The sequence below is a fragment of the Fukomys damarensis genome, unplaced genomic scaffold (genome assembly GCF_012274545.1).
Source record: "Fukomys damarensis isolate Sample0158 unplaced genomic scaffold, DMR_v1.0_HiC HiC_scaffold_13, whole genome shotgun sequence".
NCBI lineage: Eukaryota > Metazoa > Chordata > Mammalia > Rodentia > Bathyergidae > Fukomys > Fukomys damarensis.
In genome coordinates this window covers 13,153,165-13,166,116 of record NW_022900925.1, presented here as the reverse complement: position 1 = coordinate 13,166,116, position 12,952 = coordinate 13,153,165, and the positions used below count along the sequence as shown (strand labels likewise).

The 12,952-nt window shown below is 48.9% G+C and overlaps 1 protein-coding gene across 1 annotated transcript in view; it reads right to left on the bottom strand.

The window, feature by feature from the left end:
- Positions 1-412: 412 nt before the first annotated feature.
- Zzef1 (zinc finger ZZ-type and EF-hand domain containing 1) overlaps positions 413-12,952 on the bottom strand; it is a 127,214-nt gene continuing 114,674 nt past the window's right edge. Inside the window, exons 48-56 of the mRNA XM_033762734.1 lie at positions 12,572-12,707; positions 12,127-12,486; positions 10,538-10,681; positions 8,990-9,158; positions 8,566-8,664; positions 8,023-8,188; positions 5,488-5,641; positions 4,824-4,895; positions 413-2,923 (exon numbers count right to left, since the gene is read on the bottom strand). Coding sequence (XP_033618625.1) covers positions 2,843-2,923; positions 4,824-4,895; positions 5,488-5,641; positions 8,023-8,188; positions 8,566-8,664; positions 8,990-9,158; positions 10,538-10,681; positions 12,127-12,486; positions 12,572-12,707 — 1,381 coding nt within the window. The 3' untranslated portion in view covers positions 413-2,842. The remainder of the gene's footprint in view (positions 2,924-4,823; positions 4,896-5,487; positions 5,642-8,022; positions 8,189-8,565; positions 8,665-8,989; positions 9,159-10,537; positions 10,682-12,126; positions 12,487-12,571; positions 12,708-12,952) is intronic.

Genomic DNA, 12,952 nt, shown 5'->3' with positions numbered 1-12,952 from the left:
AGCTACAAAAGGGGCCATGGCCAGCAAGGCAGGATTGGGGTATCTGTACGGAGAGCACACCCTTGGGGACATCTTTCATGCATGTAACCTCAGGGGCGCACCCAAAGCAGACTGACGAATCCAAGTGTGAGCAGGGAGGGAGGGGTGGTCCTGGCTGGGGACTGAGCTCAAGGTTCATGTGGCCAGGAGGAGGTGACAGATTCCAATGACACTCAGAGAATGGGACCAGAAAGCCTTTCTGATTCCTTTAAACCTCAAGGCTTTGAAATTCTGTAAAAATCCACCAGTTTGGACTTGGTAGAAACTCAAACATAACCTTTACAAGAGTAAAACAGATGGAGGCGAGGGAGAAGAAAAATTAAGTCCACACATAGTTGTACTTTTTATATAGAATTTGTACAATATATTTCTCTTCATTTGCATATTTTATCCACAACTTAACATTCTTTTTACAGGCTGAACTCACTCAGCTGATATAATCAAAATTCTTTCAACCAAATAAGAAAAATTCAAAATCGTAAACCCGTAAGAAAACAAATTAAAAACGATGATGAAAATAAGTCACTCCTCTCATTAGGAATAGTGTCTGTACAATATATGATTTAGAACAGAATTTCTTTATAGATTAGGCACATGTTTCCACGACACCATATTCCTGCCAGTTTTATCTCATTCCAGGCAGTCTTGCCTCCTAAGAAGAGGGAGTTGGGCTCAATGGAAATCCTTTGGGAGAGCACTGCTCCAGGTGGGGGACCAGTGGGGAGCAGGCCTGGCTCTGCAGCGCCACCCAGTGGCCAGAAGCAGAGGGGGGGCCGTGCAAAGCTGAATGGCCAGGCCAGGAGGGCCCACCAGACAGCAGCAGTTGTGTATGAAGGGGAAACTTGGGCTTGTTCTATGCAAACTGAAGCACAGAGACAAAAATAGCAGAGTGGTGAAGGAAGAGAAGCTATGTGGAGTCCAGTGTTTATTTACAATTGCTCTTCCTGATTGGAAGGTGGGGGTAGAACTAGTGGATACCACTCTAAGGGAGTGATCACTGCCCTGCCCTGTCTGCCCTGCTTTATTCAGTCAGTCCAAAGTGTGGGAGGGTGTGGGCAGTGCCACCTCCTCATCTCTCTTCCAGGCCATATGTCATGGAGTCCGAGCCCACAGTGTCCCCCCCGCCAACACCAAGACTTGTTCTCTGATTCCCCTCAGGAGATCTATTTGGGTCTCAGCGGCATGGGACGTGGCCTTTTCTGGGTGACGGCAGCTTGTAAACCGAGGGTAGTTTTGGAAAGTGCAAAAGATGGGAAAGGGGTTTCCACTGAGCCAGCAGTAGATGCTCTGCATGACCCAACGCGGTGGGAAGCAGGCAAGGTCCTCTGTGAGGACAGGGCAGTGGGCCTGAGGTCACTACCCCATCTGTTCCTGTCTCCTCTGAACCCTCCCCCAACCCCTCCTATTCTGTCACTGTTTTTCCTGCACCCTGAGACTTGGCAGAGAATCTAATTCTAGGGCTGCAAAGGTTGCTGCACCTTTGTCTCCTTGGCCAGAAGGCAAAAGTGCCCTTACAGGAAGCTGCTCTCAGGCTGGGAGACTCAGGCTTTTCCAATCCAGACGCCTAGGGGTCTTCAGAGTCCAAGTGGCATATGGGGCCGTGGCAATGCCCACTGGCCAGGTGTGGCCCTGGCTCTGAGGAGCCTGCCCAGGGTTTGGCCCTGTGTGGTGTGACATGCATCCAGCCCAGACACCTGCCGTTCTATGGCAGCTGTCTTGGGCATTCTCCATTCTTGCAAGTCCCACTGTGCTGGTCCCAGCCTACACGCCAACCCAGATTCACATGCTAAAACACAGCTCTGGAAGGAGAATAATAATCAGCACTTCAGGGCAAGGCTAAAACCATAAAAGGAAAAAATGTAAAAGCATTCACTAGAACTAACATAGTTATTGCTAGGCAGGTGGCAGCCAAATAACCAGCAGAGTCCCACTGATGGTGGGTGTGATGGGTTATCACGAATACTCGGCAGAAATAAAATCATGTGTTTTTGTTTCTTCCTAAAATAAGACCTTGGAGAGCACTGCAGTCACCAGGTGCAGAGGCTAGAGGGTTCCTTTAGTTCACTCCCTCTGGTCTGCTTCCCGAACTCCTATCCCCGGATTGCTCCCCAAAGGCCCTCTCATCTCAGGGAATCTAAAAACCTGAGGTGGAAACTGAAACAGGGCAAATGACAAATGAGCACACTTGGCTGTGCTGGGAGCTGCTGCACAGGCAGACGCGCAGGCAGCGGGTTGGCTGTCCCCAAGGGCACTTGTTCTCACCAGGGAGTTCTCTGGGATGGCACGGTGTGCAGGGAGCTAGCAGACATGTGTCTTGCACTGAATACTTGGGGACTGGTGGTGACCAGGAGGGGCCTGAGCCACTGGTCATTTGATTTGAATTCCCAGTCACAAGAGCAAAAGCAAAAGACCTCCCAGTCCAGTCACTGTGGCTGCAGGTGTCACTGCAACAGTGGCACTGAGCAGGCTGCACCTTCCTAGGATGGCAAGTGCAGGCAGCTCCAGCTGGAGGACACACAGACCTTTCTGAGAGGCTCGTCTCTGCACAGCCTTCCCAAGAGCCTCTGCTTGCCCTGAGCCACCCTGCACGGCCGTGCTTTTCTCACGTGCCACAGTCTGTGCCCATGTCTTGCCTGCACACAGAAGTTCTTGGAGACGTGGCCACTTGGCATCCAAATGGGAGCAGAAGTGAGCTCGAGGAGGGCTGGGCACTGAGACCACAGGAGTTTTCCTGAATGAGGCTGGATGTCTGCTCTAAACCCCCGTGGACAGATTCATGAGTCCCATGCACGCCACACAGAGGCTAACACTCAACATTCCAGAGGTGGGTAGCCTTGTTTGGGTAGTTGATGGCCAGGCTGATGGCAGCGATGTTCTGCAGAGCCTGTGGAGGGAGAGTGTGATGACCACTTGTTTGCCCATTCACCCAGTGCTACTGAACCAGGCCCTCAGCTGAGCACCGAGGAAGCAAGGATGGGTCCCCTCACCTCACATGGGCTCCCTCTGCCGGAGGACCACAGACTGGAGTGAGGTAAAAACCCCATAGGTGATGTAAATACGCAGAGCCTACAGGGTTAGTCATGTTGCTGGGACAGGGAATGCTCCCTCCTGAGGGTCTGCAAAGCTCCAGGGAAAAGCGGTACAAAGCTGCAGAAGAGGGAGGGCACGGTACTCACAGAAGCAAACAGCCAGTGCTGGGGGAACCCATTGGGAGCCCAGAAAACTGTTGGGAAGCCAGGTGCTCTGGGCCATGGGAAGGGGAGTGGGGAACAGAGCCCAGATACAGGGACTGGCATGATGGTCAAACCCGCTGGAATCCTGCCATATTGAGCTTCTGGTACAAAAATTACCAAATATTCAGTTTTCTTATACTTTATCACAAAACCAAAACAGTGGCAGCTATGTGAAAGGTGGCTGCTGGAGGGAAGGGGTTTTTTACTCTGCCTATGGGTCTCAGGAGAGTCCTAAAGTCTCTCTTCTCTTTGCTATGGGTACTCCTGCTCCCACTCCTAGAACTGTGTCAGTAAAAGTAGCACTTTCTTTCCTGAGACAGAACTGTCAAGGACCGGATGCTGGGATCTGGCTAGAAGTCCCAGCTGGATGATCACCCAGGTGTGACTCTGCATACCTCAGTTCCCTACCTGTCTGGTATGGAGAAAGAAAAGGAAGAAAGGAGGAAAAAGAGGAGGAGGGGGAGAAAGAAAAGAGACGAGGAAGATGAGAAAGAGGAGGAGGAGGAAGAGGAAGACTGTATGTAGTTCAGTCTGAAAGCCCTGGGTTCATTTCCCAATACTGCAAAAAATTAAAAGAAAAAAGAAAACAACGCAGTCTGGGGCTTGGATAATCCTGAGAGCCTTATGGGGGTGGTTCACAGCCTTCATATTTCACTGCCACTGTCTCAAAAGCACACAGTGCAGTTTCCCACAGGCTCAACTGTGATGACACAGTAGATTGACTGCAGGTGCAGATAAGAGAATTCTGCTGCCTTTGGCTATGCCAGACGTTAGAGATCTGCAGAGAATGCAACATGGACCACCGCTTTCAATAATTACTTTGTTTTAAACTGGGCACTGTGGCACATACCTTTGGTCCCACCTATTTGGGAGCTGAGGCAGCAAGATCCCTTGACCCAAAGGGGACTAGCCTGGACAACACAATAGGAGACAGTCTCAAAAAATTTTTTTGTTTTGAAAAATAAGAATTGCTTTCCACAGAACATGTCACTTATGTTAACATGAAATGTCTTTACTATTTTAAAAAGTGAATTGATAAATGTTTAAAATTTTAACTTTTAATTTCCAGATTTAAAAGCTAATTTATTTCCAGTGATATATACTGATGCACACAATGCACAAAACCAAAAGCTTTCTTGGATCCTCAATAATTTAAAAATATAAAGGGTCTGGAGACCAAACAGCTGTCAGAAGAGAAGTTCTACCCAGGAAGCAAATTATATCCAAAAATATCTTAAGTCTAACTCTATGGAAACTTCAGGGATCAGCCAAACTAAATTTAAAGCATTGATTGTTTGGTTTTAAAGACACAAATTCTTGCTAGTGTCTTCTGACCCCATAGTTTAATATGAGTGACGCTGATAAATGGGGCTTGACTGCACTCTGAGCACCAGGAGGAAGGGACTGAAATGGAACCGAGCTCTGTGTAAACTCTGGGAGGGTCTGTATTCGTTACGCAACACACACACACAACTGTCTTGGCCATGATGAGATGGTGCTGCCTGCCACAGGGAGACGGACCCCAAAGCAGCTCCTCTGGGGGAGGGGTACCTGTGCTGCACAACGGAGGAGGTGGTCATCTGTGGTTAAGGCCAGCAGGTAATCCTGCATCAGGCCGAGCTCCTGTGGAGAGAGGACAGTTTCTGTGAGGGATCAGTGATCTGCCCAGAGAGTATAAGGCCCAAGGGGTAAATGCTGCTCAGGCTAGGCACTGATGGTACTGGCTCCCCACAGTTCACTCAAGCACCATGAAAGGGGTCTGACTGGAGGGCTGGCCAGGCAGGGACACCCCCACCCCATCTTCTTCATGTGTGACTGAGGGGGTTAAGCAGATGACCTGTGAAAGGCCCTTTCATCTCACACATTCAATGAGTCTCTTGTGCTGTGGGGAAGAAAATGAGGAAGAGGAATCCATTTAATTCTCCAAAACTCACTGTTGTCAAAGGCCCATCCAGGGCAGGTTTCCTCCCCTTTGGCATTAAGACTGACAAAATAAGCCATGTGATGCTGACCTGAGGGGGTCCTGGGGCTGGGGAGAGGGATGCCCAGACTGTAGGCCCAGCCTGCCTCCCTGCACAGGTGTGCCCAGCACCGAGGGCTCAGAATGGGATTGGGACCCAAGTCCTCCTTGGGCAGCAGGGAGTGAAAGCGTGTAGAGGCCCTGGTTTCCCCACCAGACCTGGGGTGAAAGGCGAGAGGTGGGCAGAGCCCTTACCTGGGCACGGTTCTCAGTGACGAAGAAGAGCTCCGTGAGTGCCCGGTGCAGGGGGAGGAGGATGCCAGGCTGTGTCACATCCTCAAACAGACCGTATTCCATGTGGGTGAAGAGCTGCCATAGTGGCTTCAAGAGTGTAAGGTCACAGAGGTCACTGCAGGAGGAGCCCGGGACAGTGGGTTAACTGAGGACCAGGCCAGCTCATGGAGCTGCAGCTCAGACCCCTCCTCTGCCACGACTTGTGCAGCCATCATAGAACAGTGTCACCGCCCTCCCTCCAACAGTGACAAGGAAAGGGGCAGAGCCTAAACTCAAGGGACCAGGAGAAATTCAAGACACGAGGGAAACCAATGAGACTTTACACAGTCTTTTGGTTTTTTTGGTACCAGGGATTGAACTTGGGACCTTGTGCTTGCAAGTTAGGCAGCAGAACCACTGTGTTAAATCCCCAGCCCTATGAGTCTTTAAAAATGGTTGTTGTGAAGCCTTCCAGTGACAATGGGGAGATCTCAAGATAAATGCCAAGTGAGAGAAGGCAAGATGTGATCCTGCACATAGAAAATAAAATTAAAGATGGAAAAAAGAACCACTTAAAAGACCATGGCAACAACCACTGTTTTGAAGGTTAGCTTACAAAAACAAAACATTCTTTCGAGGTTGCTCAGCCAGAAACCTTCACCCTAAGGAAAGCACAGTCCTTCTCAGTTAGACCCCATCAAGAGCAGAGCAGAGGGCTTGTACTCAGCAGGTGCACTGCGACTCTAGCACAGCACTGTTTAGAGAAGGGAAATTAGAAAATTCAGTATTATTCTAGGGCTTACTGCGTGATTACACCATTTACCCACACTCACGCCCACAGAGATATAATATTATTTTGCTTTTTCTCCTGACTCGAAAAAAAGTTGTGTTTGTTAGTGATACCTTGAAGCCAATCATTTCCCCCCACAGGAATAAATCTTCACAAAGTAAACAAAGGAGATGATTTGGCTTGGTTTACAGAGCCATTTCAACAAATTTCCAGGCAAGCACTCAGTGTGAGGTGAAAGGCACCAGCCTGGCCTCCCTCCCGTCTGGCCTCCAGGCCAAACCCTCAGGCCCGTGGGCCTCAAGCTCTCCAAGAAGCATGTGTACTCTGGGCAGGGTGGCAAGGTGTGCTGGTAGTTCCCTTTGGGGTTGGAATGGAGGGTTGCAGAGCACACAGAAAGGCACCTGTGCTGCAGCCAGGAAAGGCTCACTAGCCTGCTGACCATGGGGGTGTAATGTGTTTCCTACACATCATTCAACAAAGACAGCTCTCACTGGACGCCCACACGACACCGGTGCCTGCATATGAGGACGTGACGGTCACACCAGGCACGTTTATTTTACCTGCTCTCCCTCCCTACCTGCCACCAGTCAAGAGACTGATTTCAAGCCAGTGCTTTCTCTCACCTGCCTAGGAGGGCCACCTTTTATTTTTTGCAATGCTTAGGATAGCACCCAGAGCCTCACACATGCTAGGCAAGAGGTCTACCATGGGTTATACCCCTAGCCCTTTTTACTTTGAGACAGGATCTTGCTGAGTTGCAGAGGCTGGCCTTGACTTGTGATCCCTCTGCTTCAGTCTAACAAGCAGCTGGGATTACAGGGGTGAGCCTCTGTGGCTTCAAAAGATCTTATTTGTTTGTTTCTGAGACAGGGTCTCATTATGTAGTTCAGACTGGCCTTGAACTATGTGGCCTAGGCTGGCCTTGAGCTCATGGTGCTCCTCCTGCCTCAGCCTTCTGAGAGCACTGGGGGCTTCTGAAGATCTTGATTCCCCTCAAACTGATCTACTGAATCCACTAAAATCACATTAGGGGTCATGGGGAAGGTAGCTCAATGGTAAAGTGCCTGTCTAGGGTTTGATCCTCAGTACTGCAAAAAACAGAATTTTAAAAAATAACCCATTCATGACACAGGTGTGTGATGAGATTGAGTTGGGCCGGTTCATGTACGCACATGGAGAAGCTAACAAATTCATTCCAACATATATATGCACATGTAAGGTTAAAAATAGCCAAGATAATCTTGAAGGTAAAGAACTAGTTGAAAGATATCAGATATGTACATCTGTTATAAAGCTAGTCTTTAAGACAGCATGATACTGACACACCAACAACCAAAAGACCAAAGGAACAAGAGCGACCTGTGTATGCACATATGGAAATTCACTTTGTGACAAAGGTGAGGAGAGGAAGGTAGCCTCTGGAGATGAGTGGAGACCAATAGGTAAAAACTTGACCCCTCCGCTTCATACCATGCACTGAAGTTCATCCCTGGCGGATTATAGATGTTACTGTGAAAAGAAAACAGTTAAGCTTCTAGAAGGTAACACAGGAGATATCTTCATGACCTTTGAGTCCGGCAAAAATTACATAAATAGGACACCTAAGCACTAACATAAAGAAAATGAGTGATGAATAGGAAGACATTGCAAATACTGACATCTTTTCATCAAGACACCATTAAGCCACAGGGTGGGAGGAGGTATGAAAGGACTGAGATCCAACCTACCTGTGGGTGCAGCATCGCACGATCCTCAGAAGCAAGTGGATGGCTTTTAGTCGCTGATGACCAGTCTGGCGACACGCCACACCGACCAGCCATTCCCAAATTTTGGCCAATGGGAGGTGAGGCACAACCCTTTCTTCTGACAACATCTGTTTCAAAATTTCGAATCCTGTCCCCCCCAAAAACCCCAGATATTTTTGAAACTAAGTCTAACAATTGTATACATTAAGAATTTTGAGATAATTGTGATTAAAATTTTGGCTGAAGCTAAGCCCTGTGTTAAAATAGCAAAGCAATATTCTCATTTCCTCCTTTTTACAAAATGCCCTGCAAATTCTAAGAGAACAAGCATCTGTTTTCAGGCCCTGGCAGATCACTTTTATCTGACAATTCAAATCTACAACAGGTGTGGGGTTTATGAGATATATTTGGGAAGCCTCAGAGAAGTATTTGCTTTGATTTTAATAAACACCAGTGGCACAATGGCACCAACAGCCACAGTGTCCCTGGCAGGCAGACCACGCAAAGGGAAAGCAGAGCACACACCTGTCTGGAAGCGCCCCAGGTGCCCTGCTGTCACGGTGAACTTGTAGCCCCACTCGGTGTTGCTCATGTCAGAGGTAAAGCGGTAGTACAGAGTATCTCCTGTCCACAAAGAACCAGACAAATTAGGAGACAAACCAACAGTGAATGGCAACTAAATGGCTTTTGATTAAATACAGTAAGCTCTTTTAAAACCCCTCCAATAATTTTTATATATAATTCTTCCCCCCAAGACAGGGTCTCACCATATAGTTCAGGCTGCTCTTGAACTATACAGCCCAGGTTGGCCTCGAACTTGCAGCAACTCTCCTGCCTCAGCTTCCCAAGTGCTGGGATTATAGGCATACATCACCATGCCTGTCTCCCCTTTCAAGATTGTGTCTAAACACTTCAGTGCAGACCTTACATGACCTAGTATTTTTTATACCTGGAAGCTCAAAATCTTTCCATTTCTGCTGAGACCCGCTGAAATTATGTCGATCCTGCTGAAAGTCACTGCTGCTGGACATGGCCAACTCATCACAGCCTTCCTCTGTGTTGCACTGAGAGTCAAACTTGATCGAGAGGTAGATTGCACCAGGAATGTGGACTTTATCCTGGGGGGAGTGACAAAGAACCCTTCTATCACTGTGGCTCACTGTGTGACACTGCAGCCGTTACTGCAGCTGGGATGTGAGAGTAAGTCACTGACTGCCCTCTGGGGACTCCCAGTCCAGATGGGACATGAAGCACTCTGAATGCAGTACTCAGCACAGCAGGGTGGGCAGAAAAGGGTCCTAGGGCAGGCCGCTTAGGCAGAGGTGAAGATGGACAGGAGGAGCTGGTCAGGAGAATGGGGTGTGTGATCGTCTTTGGGTGCATTTCAGGAAGGCAGCAGCACTGGAACACTCTGGTGGGGTCAGGAGATGGGGTAAAGGGTGTGCTATGTGGGCAAAATCCCTTGGGCCGTCAGGTCAAGGGTGAATCATAACACTGGAGAGGTGGGCAGGATAGACGGCCAAGGTTTTGTGCACTAAAATGAGGTGTTTGTACTCTGGATAGCAGTGCACTGTGGAAAGATTTGAGCAGAAGAAAGCCTGGGTCTTACACTGAGGGAGAGTCACTCTGGCAGCTGACACAAAGGCAGGCTAGGCTGGGGCCAGGCCAGAGGCAGAAAGCTGGGAAGAAGCAGCAACAAGAACCCTATAGAAGGAGAGGACAGTGTGGGGCAGTGGCAGAGACAAGACGATCCTCTTTGAGGTATAAATTGGCAGCTGACCAGTCTCCATGGGGCTGGAGCCCAGGAACAAAGAAAAGAGACTTGGAAAGAAGGGCGGGAGGAAGATTACATTTTTTTTTTTTTAAAGAGACAGTCTTGCTATGCATTTCAGGCTGGCCTTGAACTCATGGCAATCCTCCTGCCTCAGCCTCTTAAGAGCTGGGATTATAGACATGTACCACCACATCTGACTGGCCCAACAACCATGTTCTACTCTGGCTGTCCCCTTCCACCACTGCTGTCAGGTGCCTCCCACCCAGAAGATTTGGCTTTGCTGCATTCTACACTTCTAAAGGGCTGATGAAAGTCAAGTGGCATTAAGTGAAGAAAAATAATCGAGGCCACCCCAACCCTAGCTCATCCAAATCCCTACTTCTCTCTATCCCAATACAATTAAGGATGGAATTACAAAGGGGCTGGAGTCTCCAAGGTGAGGGCATGTCATCAGGAGACAGTTAAAGAACAAGGCTGAACCTAGGCCCATGTGCAGATGCACTGCCAGAAGAAACTAAGGATTCCCCTGAGGAGCTGCGGCAGGAGAAGTAAACTCTCCTCTGGGCCAGATAGCCCATTTTTTCCAATTAAAATGAGGAAGGTCAGGAGAAGGGGAGACAAGCCTGCATAGGACCCCTGGGTTCAGGGAGACCACTACTGAGAGAAAAGATGCTCTTTTTGGTCAGGGATGCTGGGGAAAGGTCTCTGCTGCCCAGACGGTACCTCAAAGCTGGTGTTGTTGTTATATGGATGTTTTGATTCCCTCACTTGCACCTCCATTCCTGGCTCCTCCATGAACTGGCAGGCAGCCAGGGCCATGGTCCCCAGCATGTTCTCTCGGCAACCCTGGAGCACCTTCTGCAGGATCTGGTGGGACACACAGTGGGTGAGAGAAAGGCAGGGCCTGCTGTAGGCTCAGGATGAAGCAGTGAGAACCTGCCTCAAACCTTGGCCCACTCAGAGGTGCTGGAATCATCATGGCCCCACCTTTGCAATCCCTACCAGCTGCCTCTCACTAGACCAGACACTGCAGACCTGTCAGAATAATGCCACTTCCAGAAGGTCTGAAAGAACAAAGAGAACCAACCAGAGCTGGTCCTGGCCCCTGCAGAGCTCTGCCTGAGCAGGTGGAGCAACCTAAAGGTGAATAATGACAATTTGCACTGACAAGTGGCCAAGGTTAGGTGCAGAGTGAGGAGATCCGGGGGGAAAAGTGTGAGACAGATATTTGCATGATGGCTCTGTTTTGTCCCTTCCAGAAAATACACATGGCTACAGAAAACTACCATCCCCTCCAGGGCTGCTAAAGGACCTAGGAGACTTGGAAAATGGTAGTGTTCTCAGGTAGCAACCTGAGGGTCACAGGATAAATTAACCTCCCCATAGATGCATAGCTATGTGTAGGGCAAGGGACAGGATGAAGAAGGTACCAAATATGACTCCAGACATCTGCATTGAAAGCCAGGGAGATGGTGACAAAACTTTCTGGCTCAGCTAGAAAAGGGCTGCGGAGTTCTAAACTAGGAAGCTTTCTAATACTGGGTCCTCTGCTTCTAGGAAGCAGAAAGTGGAAAAGGGGTCTCTAACTCAGCCTTATTTTAAAAGAATAAGTTGGGAACACTTGATTTAAAAACAAAACAGGAAATAGTCTCCAACTCAAAAATTAGAGAGTCAGGCTTCAGAGAGTGGCATGCACTCTAGTGAGACCCCAACTCTGCCACCCAGAAACCAGGAACCTTTCATAAGCTTCCATGGCTAGATCTCCCCCAGTAACACCCAGGGTCACAATGCAGCCCAGGTGTAAGTTAGGGCAGAGCCCTCTGACCAGGGTAAACACATTCTAGAAATGATACTTTAAACAGAAGACAAAAACCTCACCAGAAGTCTTCCTCTATTACACGAAGCAGGCTACCAGAGTCCTATTTAACCCTGTCCATGGCCCTCATGTTATGTGAGACTCTGGGCACCTGAGGACAGCTAGCCAGGAGAGTTGTAAGACTTGCAGGTATGAAAAAAATAAAGGCGGAACACCAAGGCAAGTTTCATGGGACCACCGACTACCAACATTCTCTGAGAATCAAGTCTGTGCTAGGCTGAGCGCAGCACAAGGCCAATCCATGGGACAGTCAACAGAGGCCTTTCCTTTGCTGCATTCACACCTGTCAAGGATCTGCAGGCCCATACAGGTAAGTTCATTCCAGGTAGCACTCAATGGTGAAACCTGTTCAAACATCCTGGGGCCCACTAAGATGGGGAACAAGGAGCAGAGGAGGGGGCTAGGAGGGAGTACTGAGTTTGGTCTGTTTAGCTACCTTCTCCCACTGATGTTTTTCTTCTAGCTGCATGAACATATCCAAAATGTAGGTCATATGGGCAGGGCCACTTAACTCCAGGATGTCTTCGCTCACTGTCATGTGCCCTGGCCACTCAGCGAGCAGGGAGGCTAGCACATGGCGGGCATAGAGGACAGCCGTGGCCTCATTCACGCGGAAGAGGTAGTCCCGCACAGCCCTCTTGCTCTTGCAGTTTAGCTCCTTGTGCAGGAGGGCAGCACTCTTGCTCTGGCGCTGCTTGGCATAGCTCTGCTGCAGCTCACTTTCGGTGCTTGAGATCAGCTTCTGGGTCACGGGGTTCGATTCAGCAGTGGCTTGATCATAGCGTGCAGGCCGGGACTGCAAAGCCAAGATCACCATGACAGGGGCCTGTCCCTTTCACGTGGGGTGGGGGGTGCACTTTTTTCCCCGATGGGTGACATACCAAACATGGCAAGATGATCATGTCTGTATCCACAGCTTTGGCACTCTGCTCTTCCAGTCTCAGATTCCTACTGGGATGCCACCTCTGAGCTAGGGAGCGTATCCTTTCATCTGTGGCCAGCTCATCTCCATCAAACCTGAAGGATAGCACAAAGTTGGGCATGCAAAGTAGAGGAAGAAAGGAAATTAACCTGCAATTAAACCTGTCAGGAGTGCTATCAGAGTCATTTTTCTGTTATTACACAATTATAATCTTTCTCTACATTTTGCAAACTGGATTCACGGTTTTCATTCATTCATGCTTGCAGATATCTAGGTGTACCCTTGTGGTACCGATACAAACCATCTCAAAGAAGACATCATTCATTTTTTTTTTTTTTTT